Genomic DNA, 17,308 nt, shown 5'->3' on the forward strand with positions numbered 1-17,308 from the left:
CCCATATCACACCCTCCCATTTCTTTCCCCTTTCCCTTTTTCCGTTCCCTTTCTCCATCCCCCCTCCCCTTTTCCCCTTTTAATACTTGAAAAGTTAGATGTTTTATAAGTTAACTGAGTATGTGTAGATTGACTTTAAGCCAAGTCTGATGAGAAGATTCAGGTGTTTCTCCTCTGCTCCTTTCTTCCCCTCTATTACCATAGGTTTTTTGTACCTCTTAGTGTAATGAGATTTACCCCATTCAATCCCCTCCCTCCTCCAGTCTCTTTTATGACCCCCTTTTTAAGGAGGTAGTTTTTTTAATTATTCTTAGTCATAGAAAATTCTGAATGTCTGTCCATTCTAGTTCAGTATATTCTATCGAATAGAGTCAAAATTCTTGAGAGTTATTAGAGTCTTTCTCCCAAGTGGGGTTAAAGCCAGTTACATCCCATTAAATAGCAGTCTCATGGATAGGTCATGAATGTCCATCGTTTCTGGCTAGGTGTATTCTCTCTGTTAGAGTTACAATTCTCAAGATTTATGAGAATCTTTTTTCCCCCATGCTGGGATATAGCCAGTTTCAACTTACAGGATTGATTTTTTTTTCCTTTTACCCCCCCCCCTTTTTTGACCTTTTCATGTGTCTCTTGAACCTCCTGTTTGATGTCCAAATTTTCTGTTTAGCTCTGGTCTTTTCATCAGAAATTTTTGGAATTCTTCCATTTCGTTAAATGTCCATCTTTTTCCATGGAAGAGAAGGCTCAGCTTTTCAGGAAAGTAGATTCTTGGCTGCATTCCAAGTTCCAGTGCTCTTCAAAATATCTCGTTCCAGGCCCTTTGATCCCTTAATGTTGATGCAGCCAGGTCCTGAGTGATCCTTACTGTGGCTCCTTGATATTTAAATTGTTTCTTTCTGGCTGCTTGCAGGATTTTCTCTTTTATCTGATAGTTCTGGAGTTTGGCCACAACATTCCTTGACGTTTTCATTTTAGGATCTTTTTCTGGTGGGGATCAATGTACTCTTTCAATAACTACTTTGCCCTCTGGTTCCATGATATCAGGGCAGTTTTCCATCACTAGATCCTGTAATATTAAGTCCAGGCTTTTTTTCTCTTCAATGTTTTCAGGAAGTCCTATAATTTTCAGGTTGCCCCTCGTCGATCTGTTCTTGAGGTCAGTGGTTTTGTTGATGAGGTATTTTACATTTGCTTCTATTTGTTTCTATTTTTTGATTTTGTTTAACTGACTCTTGCTGTCTCATGGAGTCATTAGTTTCTGTAGACTCCATTCTTGTTTTGGGGGAGGAGTTTTCTTCATTAACCTTTTGCAACTCCTTTTCCAATTGGTCTATTCTACTTTTGAAAGAGCTTTCCATTTGACCAATTGAGGTTTTGAGAGAATTAATTTCTTTTTGCATTTGCCCATTTGAGGATCTGAGAGAATTATTCTCATTTTGTATTGGTCCAATAGATGCTGTGAGAGATTTATTCTCATTTTGTAATTGTCCAATTGATGATCTGAGACATTTATTCTCCTTTTGTATTTGTCCAATTGTACTTTCTAAGGTTTTGTTTTCTTGTTGCAAGGTATTAATTGTCTCTCCCAAATTGTTAAGCTCCTTCCTTATTTCTTCAAGAAAGTCTTTCTGTGCTGGAGACCAGATTGTATTCTCCTCAAAGGTCCCAGGTCTCTCTGAGTTAGGGTCTTTCCCTTCCAGGAATTTTTCTATGGATCCACCTTTCCGTTGACCCTTCTTCATTTTGCTAAGACCTTGAGATATGGGGGGGCTGGTTCACCAGGGCTTGGGATCGCTAAAGGCTTTACTCCCTGAGTGCAGTTTCTCTGGCTGGCCAGTAGCAGGTGTTGGTTGCTTTCTCTGGAGTGTCTGTGACCTTAGCTGAGGCCTTTTCTCTTTGCTTGAAGGGAGGGGTTGGAGGTATTGAATCCTTTTGCCTGCAATCAATGGTGGGCTTTACCTTGACCTGAGGTCATTCCTCAGCTGGGCTGGTTCTTCTGCTCACACACCTGGGCCTGAGGCAGAAGTAGTTTGCATTTGTTTGTTTGGGAGGAGGTCTGAGTTGTAATGGGACAAGAGGAGCCCAGGATGGTTTCCGCAGCTCTCCTGCACCAGAACTCTTCCCCCAGCCTGGTCCCCAAGTTCCAGGGGGACAGCACCAACACCAGCACCTCTGCTCCCCCACGGAACCAAGCCCTTGTCATCCAGCCCTACCACTGATCCACCAGGTCCAGCTCTCGGGCCCTGAGACTCCTGGTTCCAATTCAGCTGTTAATCTGGCTGATCCAGGGCTGATCCTCCCTCTGAGCCCAGACTCACCCACCTGAATTTGGTGGAGACAAATCCTGAGGTAGATGTTCTTTCTCCTGGCTTTTCTTTCTGGGTTTTGTGGGTCAGATTTCTTTTAAGAGGTTTGTTTCATGTGATAGATGGGGAAGAGATCAGGAGACTTTAGAACTGTGCCTGTCTTCTCTCCGCCATCTTGGCCGGAAGTCCTCTGGAATGTCACTTCTAAGGAATATTTGTGAAGTGCTTAGCACAGAACTTGACCCATAGTAGGTGCTAAATACTAGTCCTTTTTCTCCTCTCCCACCACTAACTAATTTAAAATATTAGACCTCTAGGGGTCAGAAGATTTCAGCTTTTTAATTGAAATTAATTTAATTTGGTATTTTTAAATGGCAAAATTAATGGAGAGTGTCAGTGTTCCTCGGCTACCAAGTGGCTGCCTCAGGACTCAAGAATAAATTGACTAGGATAAGAAAAGTAAATCCAGGGCTGTGCAAAGACCCCAAGCAGAAAAGCAATGCCGCATCTAGGAGGCACATCTTAAGGACTTCAACAAAAGAACTATTTCATGTGATGACAAGAAACTAGAAACAAGATGTATGATCAAAAGTTACTATGGTATATTAATATAATGGAATATTAAGGGGGCCATAGGTAAAGATGAAAATGGAAAAAATTGAGTGAAACAGGAAGACTTACACAGTGTTTCTCCCAAATGTTCTAGAAGAGTATTAAGCTTTAGCAACTTAAACTTTACTAAGACTTTTGGGACATCCTTTATGAAATGATAATTAAAAAAAAGCATCCAAAAGAACAATATGCACAATTTTAGAAAAAATAATCCTAAAAAGAAGCAGAACTTGGGTCAAATGCTGTGGACAAATATGATATCAATTTGTTAAAACTCACACATGTGGTGTCCCTTGCAATTATTTTATGTGAGTAATTTTTTTCTTAACCACTTTGGGATATTGTGTGTATGTGTTTGTGTGTGTGTGTGTGTGTGTGTGTGTAAGTGCTTCATGATAAGATGCTTGTTATGCCCAAATCAAACATAGTAAACAAGAAAAATAAATTTGAACTTCAATGAATTTTTCCAAGATACACTTCTTGGTCATGGAGTAGTAATGGTAGAGGTAGAAATGGTGGTGGTAGTGTGGTAGTGATATTGCTGTTCAATCATTTTAGTCATGTTCAACTCTTCAGAACTCCATTTGGGGTTTGAGGGTTTGTCATTTCCTTGTCCAGCTCATTTTACAAATGAGAAAACTGAGGCAAGCGGTGTGAAGTGACTTGCCCAGAGTCATACAACTAGGAAATATCTTAGGCCATATTTGAAATCAGATCTTCAGGGCAGCTAGGTGACGCAGGAATCAGGAGAACCTGAGTACAAATCTGACCTCATACACTTAATAATTGCCTAACTGTATGACCTTGGGCAAAGCATTTAACCCCATTGCCTTGTAAACCCTCCCCCCACCAAAAAAAAATAAGATCTTCCTGACTCCAGGCCCCACTGCTCTATGCCACCTAATTTCCCCAAAAATGTATTTAGGATAGGCAAAAACCTTTTTCCCCCCACCAACTAAAAACCTGATGCACAAATTTCAGTGAGTTTAATATGTCTTCTGCAAATGACTTCCATCCCTCCTCATTTATCCAAACCTAAGGAATTTTTATGTAGTTAACTATATAACTAGAAAATGTAATTATGTTTAAAAGGAAAATAGAGAATCTCTATACTCCTTTTGAAGCTTTTAAAATAATAAAAACCAATGATTTTTATATTTTATCAAAGACTTCTATAGTTGATATATATTTGATAACTTGATGGTACATATATGTGTTTTTTTCTGTTTAAAATAGAATGAAGAACCTTTGCCTTGGAGTCAGAAGTCTAGGGATCTAGTTCTGGCTTAAATAGAACCCTACTAGGTGCATGACCCTTTCTGGGCCAGTCACTCTATATACCTGAGCTTCAGTTTCCACATCTATAACTAAGTCAAGAATATCTGTTCTGCCAAGCTACTGAATGGTTGTTATAAAGAAAAAAGGAAAGAATACATTTGAAAATGTTCTGCAAGTTTTAAAATATTATATAAGTATATATACAATATTTTTATCCTCCTTATACAGTATTTGAAATGGAAAAGACATTGGAAACCTGTTGTCTGAATACCTAACCACACCAATGTTCATAAAACTTAAAAGGGAAAGTTTCTTTCTTCAACAGATCTCTATAAACTTTGGGAATCACTATGTGGAAAACCTTCTGACTTAATTAGAAGGCCCCACTCAATCCAAATTGAATTCTATGAAGGAAAAAGTTACCTGCTCTGCCCTTGGCACTTCCTCTCCCTCCCATCTGAACTCTACTCCTTTTGACTGCATTCATCTGAGGGGATTAACACTTAATTATGCTCTCTAGAAAGACTTGGAATAATATGGAGGAGACCATAAACAAATCCATAGCTCTTGGTCAATTTAATACTACCATACAATGACTAAAAGAGGAACAACATGGTGATTGGAAGAAAGTCAAATATATGGAGTAATTGGAGACTTCCATCAAAAAATGGAAGAGCTGCCAAAGCTATCAGTTGTAGAGCACCTAAAACAAAGATATCTCTTTACCATCAGGTTTTCTGTTCCTTCTGCTTCCTTACTTTTTACCATTCTGGTAGAAGAAAAATCAAATTTGCAACTCTGAGAACTAACTTTTATGACTGCCTGGTCACTTTATTTAAGTAATAAGTAAATGCATATATTAGCTTAATTAAAATTTAAGGCTCTTTTGTGTTTCTTTCCACATATAATTTTCATTTTTATTAAACTAATGCACAAATTCATGCTTTAGAAAAAAAATCAATGCTAGAAGACATCAAAAATCCACTATGGTAGCCCTGGATAAATCCAGTTTAACAGACTAAGATAAGGATATTAAATGTCTTATTTTTTCACTAAGGCTGTGTACCCATAGAACAAAGAAAAGCTTTGAAAGGTGAGTCTGTGATAATGGTGAAACTGATGGATGCTTGTGGTTTGTTGTTAAAAAATCATTTACCTTTCTAATCGAATCATTTTTAAAATTGTACAAAACATGTTATATAACTGGATTACTTGATGAAAAGATATGACAATGGTCAAATTGGCAAATGAGTTTTAAACAGAAAAAAAATCTATGATATTATAGAACACCACATCTCTAATTAGGGGTAATGAGCAGGAAACTGTGAATGACTTCATACAAACCATCAACCAAAAGAAGAATTCACATCCTGTTAATTCTGAATAAGTAATATGTTCTTCAATATGAAATGAAAATGCATACTTTTATAGGGAAAAAAACAAATGATTTCTTATTGAACCAAAACAGTGAACTCTTTCTGGAGTTCTAAAACTTTTCAGAGATAATTACACTAATTACCGAGAATGAACTAAAATGACAAACATAAAATATTATTCAAATATAGCTATAAATATGATATAGTATAGTTTTGTGGTCTCATATTTTTCTCATTTTTGAATCAACCAATCAGGATTTAATGAGTCCTTATCATGGGCCAGGCTCTATGCTTAGAGATGAACAAGCATTCAGAGGGAAGTAAGTCCTTGGACAAAATAGTACACTGCTATTTTTAATATTTAATGCTACATTGATTTTGGCAGTTTGATAATATAATTACTTTTTCATAATTGTATAATAGGATTGGGGTGTAAACTTGTCTTTAGTACGCTTAGTAAAAGCATATTTGGGACAGTTCTAGTGGCAGATAGGATAAATACTGCTGGTAGAAACAGATTTTCTCTTCCCCCCATATAATTTTGATTTTTTTTCTGCTAAATCTTTGAATTTTGAAAGTAAGTCATCCCATATGGACTAGATAATATGCATATTTAGTATGGAAGCATTTATTAAAATTTTTATAGATAAAAGTTATAAATGGTTGACTATGAACACTGGATCTGGAGTCAAAAAGATCTGAGTTTAAATCCCAATTCGGACGTTTACCATCTGGACTGTGGGAAAAATCACTGTTTGTCTCAGTTTCGTCATGTGTAAAAACTAGCTGAAGAAGGAAATGGCGGAAAACTGTATCATATTTTCCAAGAAAACCCCAAAAAGGGTCACAAAGAGCTGGACACTATTGAAAATGTCAGAATAATAACATGAGTAATGGTTCTCTCTGTCATAACAGTCCAGTTAGATAAATACAATATATTTTGAGATTTATATTTATACTTCTGTTAGTTTATGAAAAATAAAGTTTTTCTGATGTATAATTTTTAACAACCAGACAATGTCACATTATTTGGTAGGTGCTAACTTTTTAACAGCCTGCAATGATGTGTTGTCTAATTAATGCTGGTTTTCTTGTATTGAACTGTCCCTTGGACATTCCCTTCAGCTTGTTCAGTACCTCAGAAAAGGGCTGTTCTCTTGCTTTGGGATCTAAGGATAAGTTTATGGGACTATGCTTTAAACCCTATTACTAATGAACTCCCATCAGTTTGCTTCCCAAGTTTACTTCAGTAAATCAAATTAGTATTTAGCGAAGGTATTTACTGAGATAGAAGAAAAATAATAGTTGGAATAAAATCTTCCACCCCCATTAAAACACATGGCTTATTCTCTCCCAAATACATAATTACATATGAAGAGTGGGTTCAAATTTAGAGTAGAATTTTAGTAAGATGCACATTTAAGATACATAGGTGGCAAGAGAGAACACCCCCTTCCTTTGTCCTGGAAATCATTTTTTTACATCTTGAGTCTATTAGCCAAAATTTCATTCTACCAAAAGGGATCAGAGTCCCTATAGCTGCCTCTTTTCTTGGGTAATATCTTTCTTCATCCATCTGTTTGCTGGTTATATATGACATGTACTGTTGGTTCTAACTAAGCAATTGAAGGGGAGTGGGAAGAGAAAAAGAAAAAGTCTGAAATCTTCCCCTACTTTAAGTGATGTGCTCATAGAAGGTTATTTCCTTTATTTCTGGTTTCAACTCTTAAATTGACAAACCCTCAACTGAACTATTTCTACCACTAGACTGGTGAACTCTCAGATTGATTAGATATTTATGCTCATAGGCATAAAGGCATAATTTTTGGTCAATCAGAAAATATTTCCTGTATTATATCATTTATCTTTATCCAAAGAGCAATCAAACTGATTAGAGACTATTAAACTTTTAGCAAATTTATAAAAAAAATTTCTCAATGACTCAAGTTTACAGTTTGTGATAAAAACTTGGGTCCACTGATGATTCTTTGAATGATTCTGTGACTACCTCAATGAAGATATATGGACTTTCTATGTTTACAAAATTTGAAGGGGGGGTGGAATTCACCCTCACACACACATATACACATGTTACAATCTGTACCAATAAACAAATACAGATTTATTGAGGATAAACCATTTATTCTTCTGTTGACAATGACCTGCTTTTTGTTTCTAGAAGTGATTTTCTAATTTAACCAATTTTTCTCTGCTACTGTTGGCTAAATTCATACTGTCACCTAGGAGTGGTTTTCTGATTCCACTCTTAAAGCTCAATTGTTGCTTAAGTTCTATTCAGAGATAAATCATCTTGCTTACATTAACTAAATTCAGTGGTATACCAAAATAGCTAAGTGATGTCTGCTTATTCTGGAAGTATTTCTAAATTTTCAACTTATTTATCTATTTCAACTCTTTGAGGAGGAATCCTCTTTGTCCTTTTTTTGTCAAAACAAGAAAAAAATATAACTTTATCTAGATGTCTTAGGGTTTGAGGTTCTGTGTTTCATTAATATTGCATCCCATTCTTTGGAAATGCTTTTGAAATCTGTTGTTTAGTCTTTTGAACATAATCAACTCTTTGTGAGTTCATGAGCCATAGCACCCCAGGTCCCCTGTTCTCCACTATCTCTTTTAGCCTATCCAAGTTCCTCCTGCTTGTTTCCATGACACTATCTATCCATTTCATTCTCTTCTGTCCCCTTCACTTTTTGCCTTCAATCATTCCCAGTGAGAGGATCTTTTCTGACAAGTCCTGCCTTCTCATTTTGTGGCTAAAGTATGTAAGCTTAGTTTCAATATTTGGCTTTCCACTGAATAGCCTGAATTAATTTCTTTACATATTGATTGATTTGATCTCCTTCTGCCCAAAGTACACTCAGAAGTCTTCTCCAGTACCATAATTCAAAAGCTTTAATTCTGGGGAACTCAGCTTCCCTTTGAGTTCAACTCTCACAGTCATACTCTGATACTGGAGAACATAGCATTGACAATATGATCTTTGTCAGTATACTGTCTAGATTTACTATGACTTTGCCTCCTTTTGATTCTATTAGTTTTTCCTAGATCTAGTTCTTAGTCCTCAAATTTTCTGCTCTTCTTAAAGCCTTTCTTTTGACTAGGGAAAAAAACAAACTTTTATTTCCTTTTGAATCTAAATATTATAAAGCATTTAAGACTCAAACATTTGAAAACCCAAAGTTAATACTAAGGATCAAAATTTCAATTGGAAATTTTTATTTGGCCTTCTTTTGTCCATAAAGATAGTCTAACAGTAAGCTATGAATATAGGACAGTTACGAAAGATCCAATACTTAAAGAGAACAAGTAGAAAAAATAGTTCAGAATACCATGTAGAATAAATCATCAAAGAAAAAATATCTAACATGTTAACTACAAAATAAGTTAATCAGAACCATTAAAATTGTTACCCTGTATCAAGTCTTAGCATTTATTCAATTATTGCTATAGATTTTTGAAATTTTATCCAAACAAATGTGGACTGTGCAAAAAGTCAACATTATCTGAGGCAATAAAACAACCAAATGGAATTCAGCTACTGTCCTGTTAAGGTAATCAAAGAGCTCCAATACCAAGCTAAACAACAACTATAACTGGAAACGTGTGGTTGCCTTCTGACAGCCCAAATGCACATGTTCCCTTCAACCTCAAGGTCTGGAAGAACTTTGTGGCTTGGCAGGATGGAATGGCAGATGGATCCATATGTATACAGAATGGGAAAGGAAAGCATGATGATTTATATACCAAGAATGTTCGTGTGCCAATTAAAATGGGCAGTTCATGTGATGAAGAAAAGATGTACATCTTGCCAGTAGCTTTGTCAGTGAAATCATCTGTTACAAATTATACCTTGTTGAAGCTATTCCTTCTGATATAAACCAATACCTATAAAATGCAAATTTCTGCCTTTAAGTGATAAGAAGATGAAGGAATCACATGGAATGAAATGCATGGCTTTGTAGCCAATGAAATATTCAGTATATTTAATTATCTTAGATGTTTAGATTCATAAAATTTTAGACAACAAGAAACTTTTTGGAAAATGCTAACCACTGGAATCTAGAGGAAAACAACTTGATACAATAAACATAAATGTTTTACTGTGCAGTTTCTCAGGCTATTCCGATTATCTGTGTTTCAAGACACACAATGAACATACCACCAACTTTTGCATTGGTCTCCAAATGAACCATCTAATTATCAAGAGGGATTAGATGTACTTTCCAGATTACCATTTGTTTTCAAGCCTGACAGGTTATACAATACAACCTATAATTCATAAATGCACTATGTCACTTAGTTTCCAATGATCTATCATGTTAAAAAATAAAAAAGTTCATGAAGCACATGTGCTGATTAAATTTTATGGAAAGTTTTAGGGTTTATTTGTATAATATAACCCATGATGTGATAAATACAAATAAAATGAACTATTTAGAAACAAGAAGAGTATTTTCATGTATATCATTGAAAGTATTTAAGTTTTTGTGAGGATAAAAGAAACTGAGGCTTTCTAGGAGACTGTAGATACCCAAGATTATTTCATATTGACTTTTTATGTACTTTGCATGTACATGAATACGTGTATTTTGTCTCTTCAATAAGACTACAAATACCTTGAAATCAAGGGCTGTTTTTTTTTTATATCCCCAATACCTAGGACAATTTTCAATTCATAGTAAGCACTAAATAAATACTTACTTGCTAATTTATAAGCCATAATGGGGGTAGGGTGGGGAATTGAATTTTAAGATTCAATCAGTCAAAGCCTGAAGTGTCAAACTCAAAAAGAAAAAAATCCCTGCAGCCTGCATACAAATCTAGAAAACTGCAAATTAACATTATCAATGTTATACTGCAGTTTTATTTTATTGAATATTTCCTAATTACATTTTAATCTTGTTCAGGCAGTACTTGGAAATTTTGCAGGCTGAAATTGAAACCTCAGGAAATAGATATGTATGAAATATAAATTACAATACACATGGAACATTTTATATTAAAATTATCTTTCCCTGATAATAGTATAATAATTTTGAGTTTCTACTAAATTTATTCCTAGTGAAATCCATTGGAAACATTAGCCAAGGTAATTCCCTAAACTTCTATAATGTATGTTTGTATGTTGTTGTTGTTGCTGTTGTTGTTCAGTATTTTCAGTCATTTTTGACTCTTCATGATCCTATATAGTGTTTTCTAGGCAAAAATACTGGAGTGGCTTTCCATTTCTTTCTCCAGTTCATTTTACAGATGAGAAAAATGGGGAAAGTAGAGTGAAGTGACTTGCCCATGGTCACATAGCCAGTAAATATCTGAGGCTGAATTTGAACTTAGGTCTTCCTGATGCTAGGTCCACTGCTCTATCCACCGTGCCACTTAGCAATTCCTGGTAATGAAAAACACTATTAACAGAAAAACTATTAGCTTGCTATTCGCATAAATATAATGTTCTAAATAAGGAATTTTCTCCTCAAAGCTCTACCATGCAAAAACAACTGATACATGAGAATTTCATTACATATATATGTGGTAAGTTTGTCAAAGGCTTTTTTGGGAGACTTCATTTGCAAAAATATAATAAAACTAAGCTGATAAAGAATCTCAGCACCAGATATTATTTTAATGCTTCAAAAATAAACATTCATTCAAGAAAAAGGCTACCAAGTATTTCACAAAATACAACATGTTTGGATACCTTCAACTTTTACACTCAGTATTTAAACATCCATTCAACATTCAGGAGGCAGTTAGGTGGCACTGGGACAATTGGTAGTTCAGGGGCAGCTAGATGGTGTAGTGGATAGAGCACCAGCCCTGAAGTCTGGAGGACCTGGGTTCAAATCCAGTCTCAGACACTTAATAATTATCTAACTATGTGACCTTGGGTAAGTCACTGAATCCCATTGCCTTGCAAAAAAAAAAGACATTCAACATGCAGCAAAAATTGTTAAACTATTAACTATATAGGCAGTGTGAGGACAAAAAAATCTAGATTGGCTTTATTCCCATAGAGCTTCAATCCAAGAGAGATTAACACAAATACAAACACAGATAATGTTAAAACATGGTATATGCTAAATATGTTTAAGAATACATCCTGGGCAGCTAGGTGGCGTAGTGGATAAAGCACCGGCCTTGTAGTCAGGAGTACCTGGGTTCAAATTAAGTGTCTCAGACACTTAATAATTACCTAGCTGTGTGGTCTTGGGCAAGCCACTTAACCCCATTTGCCTTGAAAAAACCTAAAAAAAAAAAGAATACATTCTACAACCATCTAAAATCAATCAATCAATCAACCAATCAATCAATCTGGAACATGGATAATTGAGCCTACCATTATGACCTGTACCATCACAATGTTAACTCAATTATTAGTTATTCAGTTATGTCTGTAACTCTTCATGACTATAAAGACTATAGCATGGCAGTATCTCCTGAAACCTCTCCAAGTTCATGTTTGTTATTTCCCTGATTCTTATCTGTCCATCTCATCCTCTGCCATCTCCTTCTCCTTTTTATCTTTAATCTTTCCCAACATCAGAGTCTTTTTCCAATGAGTTCTGTATTTGACCTCCAGTGACAACAGCCCCTACCAGAAGCCTTTAGGAAACATTATGATCTCTCTCACCTGTGTCAAAATGATTTTAAGTGCTTTGTTTTCTATCATGAAACAGGGCTGATATAGCAAATCATTGCTAACCACTGATAAGGCTAGAAGAGATTCAGGAGGGTTCCTTCCTTATGCTTTGTTCAAATGAGGTTCTTATATGATGAGAGCATTTTTGACTATGCCACATCTATATAGCCTACTCTCCCAGTATACATTATGATTTAAAGATACCTATGTGGGGAAGCTAGGTGGTGCAGTGTTTAGAGCATCAGCCATGGAGTCAGGAGGACCTGAGTTCAAATCCAGCCTCAGACACTTAATAATTGCCTAGCTGTGTGACCTTGGGCAAATCCCTTAATGCCATTGCCATGAATAAAAAAATCTGAAAAAAAATTTAAAGATACTTATGTCCTGCACAGAGAAAAGTGTAAAATTAAATTAAGCAATTTACTATTTGATTAATCCCTTTCATTGTCCATAGATCTTTGACACACAGCAAACAACCACATCCAAGAGGTATCAATGATTAAAGACAAAACACTGAGGTATAAAATTGGTGAAGCTTGCTAAAAAGGTCCTCTTAAATTTTACTTTCAGACCATAAACTGAGCTAATTTACTCAAATATGTCTAGTCTGGGTTGTTTATTTTAATCAAATATCACAAATGTATAGAAACATATTACACAATGTAATCATAAGTCAAATTTTAATATTTTTTTAAAAGGGGAGGTTATTTTTAAAATTAATTTACCATTTCCTTCTTGCATTCATTTTACAGATGAGGAAACTGGGGCAAACAGGATTAAGTGACTTGCCCAGGATCCCCACAGCTACTGTCTGATTTCAGATTTGAACTCAGGAAAGTGAGTCTTCCTGACTCCAAGCTCCACACTCTTATCTCCACTGTGCCACCCAGTTTTCTATTGATTAGTTGCCATTGTCTTTTAAAAGCTAAAGCATCTATTATTTTTCCAGGAATTATCTTTCTCTCTCTTTTACTCTTGGAAATGAGTTGAACTTACAGAAAGAGAAATATTTAAATCTGATGTGAGGGAAAATTTCTTAATCAAAGTTATCCAAAAATGGAACGAACTATTTTTCAAGGCACTAACTCCCTCAAGACTTCTAAGCCAAGGTGGATAATCACTTCTGGATTTCACAAAAGAGAAAAACAAATTAAGGAAAAATATATAATAAGGAAAGATAGAGCTTGATTAAGCATGGGTTAAATGAAATAATAGGGGCAGCCAGATTGCCTAGTAGATAAAGTGTTGGATTTGGAGTCAGGAAAACTCCTCTTCCTGAGTTCAAATCTTACCTAGACATTTACTAGCTATGTGACCCTGGGCTAGTCACTTAAACTGATTTGTCTCCATTTTATCATCTGTAAAATGAGCAGAAGAAGGTAATGGAAAACCACTCTAGTATCCTTGGCAAGAAAACCCCAAAAATGGTCACAAAGAGTCAAACACAACTGAAACAACTGAACAATTACAAACTAAATAATCTCTGAGGAAGAAGATCAATGACCAAGCCATCCAATACTGAGTTACCATCAATCTGTCCTATTTTGAATTCTAGGGATGGTAGCCTACATAAATGCTTAATTAGCTGTATAATTAAGAAATTCTTCCAATGTCTAATCAAACTCACATTCAGGCAATATAAGTTCAGGTCTTTTTTAACTTAATGGCAGAGGAGTTTTAAAAACTCATAAATCCTATGCTTGAAGATAATTATTAAGTCTCAATTTAATTATTGTTATAGAATTATTATGTTCAAACTTTTTGTTTTCCAGGTATAGTAAATCTCAACTCTAGTACTAGTATTAATAGAATCCATGTTCCATTCTTTTAGCAATTTTCATGAATTATTTATATCCTTTTAAAAAAACTGATACATTTTATTGAGGACCTGACAAGTATTCAAGGAAATCAAAGGATTCATATTGTCAATGTTTTTTCATCTTCTCTAGAAAATATATTCACAAGAAACCATACTGTCACTCTATCTGCATTTATGTATAGATATAGCATTTGGAGGGGTCAGTGGTGTGGCACTGGTTCTTCTGTTTTTGAACTTTTTAATATATTTTGGAGAATAAGAAGTTTCAATAAGATACATTCATATATGCATATATAGTATTATAGCACTAAAGAATATTAGATTACAAATTTTTCCTACTTCTTTCCTTGATCAGAACACAAAAAATTCTATGCCCAAGCAGCTGAGAGTCCCTTCAGAAAACATACTGCAGATTCTAAGAGGCAACAGCCAAATCATGAACCTAAAAGATACACTATCTGAAAAAAGGATGTTCTGCCATTGTCTTGTTAGTGATTTAAATGTTCAACCAATGCCAAACTGTGAAGATCCAAACAAGAGGCAAAACATTTATCTCTGTTGTAAACAAGCCAAGGTAATGAAGTATTTAATACAGAATTTTATTGGAGAAGCATGGTAACTGAAATAATTCATTTAATAGAAAGAGAAGAGAAAAACTGTAATAGTACTCAAATGTTATTAATTGCATCATATTGAACAAACATATATATTTATATATAAATATATATGTATGTATATGGGAAAACCATCTAAGCAATACCTGGAGCATTACAGGAGAAACTGTATCATATTCTGCAGTGCACTCCAAAAAAATTTTAAGCTGGGTAATTTAAAGTTAGAATGTATATGAGTTCTCAGATGTGAACAATTAAACTAAATTAACATTATTTATCCTATATATTTATGGATTATGTCCAGAAGTATAATCTACTATACACGAAGCAGGTCTGTTTTAGTTCAACATTGAGCCATTCTGTCTGGCAATCTAGTCTCCTGCTCTAGCTCAGCTGAAGCTACTAAAAGTGACCATAACCCTATTCTCCCACTTCCCTGGACCATTCTCACCTTTATATGGGGCTCTAGAGCACTGTGTGTGCTAGACAGTGTCTAGATAGTGTCTTCTCGGACCACTAGGCAGCCAAGGAGGAAGTATCCTGTAATGGAAACAGTCTTTTATTCAATTCAACATGGATTCAATTCCACAAGCATATAATAAGAACATATGACAGTCACTGCAGATGCAAAGACCATCTCTGTCTTAAAGGTGCATATTGATGGGGCAAGGCATGACATGGATGAAAAAGTCAATAGAAATTTAAAGAACTAAGTAATCTGGGTGGTATGTGGTGATCTAATAACTGGGGAAGTTGGAAAACAAGAAACAGTTTGGGGAGCAAGTAGTACTTAAATTGAGCCCTGAAGTAAGGGAGGAGTAAGGGATTCCAAGTGTTGGAGATGAATAGAGAGAGCAATGCAAGCATGGCCTCCAGTAAGAAGACCTGGGTTCAAGTTTTCTGTGTCACCTACTTGATTTTAGGCATATCACTTAATCCCTGACTCTCAGTGAGGATAATAAACATGAACTACCCAAGGAGGATTTATTTGAGAGACTTGATTGAGATAAATGTGAAAGTTATTTTGTAAAAATGTAAAATAACAACAGAAAACCATACCCACTTACTAATAAATTCTCAGCTCTAAAGTGGTTAATAATATAATTAAATAATGTGAAAAGTTCAAATTCATTTTGAATTATCTATATTTGTATTCTCTGAAAGTGTTCATCCATATTAGCTGAATTAATCCAAATCAACTTTACTCAAATTAATTTCATAATCCATCTGGAGACCAGATAATGAAACTCTCTTGTATCTTCTGAGCATAGAAATAGGACCACCAGAAAATAACATGTGCTACCAGCCTGAGTTTGCAGGTAAGTTTTACCTCATTGTTCTCGTTTGTCCCAAGGGAGGACATGTTATTTCTACTTAGAATGAAAACCAGGAAGAAAAAAAATAAGAGAAAGTCTATTTAAAGAAAACTACAAATTGCAAAAAAATTGTGAATGTTATAGAAGAAGGAGTAGGAGGAGAGACAAATATAGAGGGAATCAAGTTGGTGACTTGAGGAATATTGGACTAATAAAAGTGGGAAGGTAAAATTTGGAAAAATTGAAAAAAATATATATTTGAAGAACAATCTCAAAGTCCAGATAATAGTTTAGATTCTACTTTAAGGAGGGAACAGGAGCAGGATCAAGGGACAATTAAGGAGGGTATAAAAGAATCAAGGAGTGGTACAGAGAATCAGATGATTACAAAGAAGAAGCTGAGGAAGACTACTCATGAGGAAAATGAAGAAGGCAGTGGTCAAGACAAGTGAAGTAAGTAGAACCAAAAAACACTATTCATTATGCAAAAAGTTTATATATACATATAATATTGGTCCTTCATTTTCTTTTTTTTTCTTTAACGTGTGCACTTTTATTTGAACTGGTCTTAAAGTCAGTGTACAGGTAAAGCTCCTCCCCTCCCCCAAGTACTGGGGTTTTTTTTTCTTTAACATGTGCACTTTTATCTGAACTGGTCAGTCCTTCATTTTCAAAGAAGACCATGACATCTGGAAGGTGATGCCATGACAAGCACATGAATCAGATTTCAGTGAGGAGGATGCTGTGCTAAATCACCAGTCTCACTTTCTCCTTCAGAGCCATCTGGGTTCAGTGGTCAGGTATGAATCAGGACAATTGGAAATGGCCCTGGTTGTGAGGCAATCAGGGTTAAGCAACTTGTCCAACATCACACAGCTAATAAGAATCAAGTGTCTGGGACCAGATTCAAACTCCTTGGAGTCCCTCTGACTCCAAGGCCAGTGCTTTATCCACTGTGCCACCAGTCATCCTGATTCTTGATTCGTATCTGGCCCTTGGATCCAGATGGCTCTGGAGGAGAAAGTAAGGCTGGTGATTTAACACAGTATCCTCCTTACTCGAATTCAATTCACATGCTTGTCATAACATCACCTTCCTGATATCAAGGTCTTCTTTGAAAATGAAGGACAGGGGCAGCTAGGTGGCGTAGTGGATAAAGCACCGCACTGGAGTCAGGAGTACCTGGATTCAAATCTGGTCTCAGACACTTAATAACTACCTAGCTATGTGGCCTTGGGCAAGCCACTTAACCCTGTTTGCCTTACAAAAAGAAAAAAAGGAAAAAAAAGAAAATGAAGGACAAACATGTGTGTGTGTGTGTGTGTGTGT

The 17,308-nt window shown here is 35.4% G+C and overlaps 1 protein-coding gene across 8 annotated transcripts in view; it reads right to left on the reverse strand.

Moving 5' to 3' along the window:
* Positions 1-17,308, reverse strand: part of WDR27 (WD repeat domain 27) — a 292,990-nt gene that overhangs the window by 62,843 nt on the left and 212,839 nt on the right. Inside the window, exon 24 of one of the 8 annotated variants that reach the window (XM_074188080.1) lies at positions 277-15,203. The exons of the other annotated variants lie outside the window; for them this stretch is intronic. Within the exon in view, the coding sequence (XP_074044181.1) occupies positions 15,180-15,203 (24 nt within the window). The 3' untranslated portion in view covers positions 277-15,179. Of the gene's footprint in view, positions 1-276; positions 15,204-17,308 lie in introns of those variants that run through there. 8 annotated transcript variants of the gene reach the window in all.

The sequence above is a fragment of the Macrotis lagotis genome, chromosome 5 (assembly GCF_037893015.1).
Source record: "Macrotis lagotis isolate mMagLag1 chromosome 5, bilby.v1.9.chrom.fasta, whole genome shotgun sequence".
Taxonomy (NCBI): Eukaryota; Metazoa; Chordata; class Mammalia; order Peramelemorphia; family Peramelidae; genus Macrotis; species Macrotis lagotis.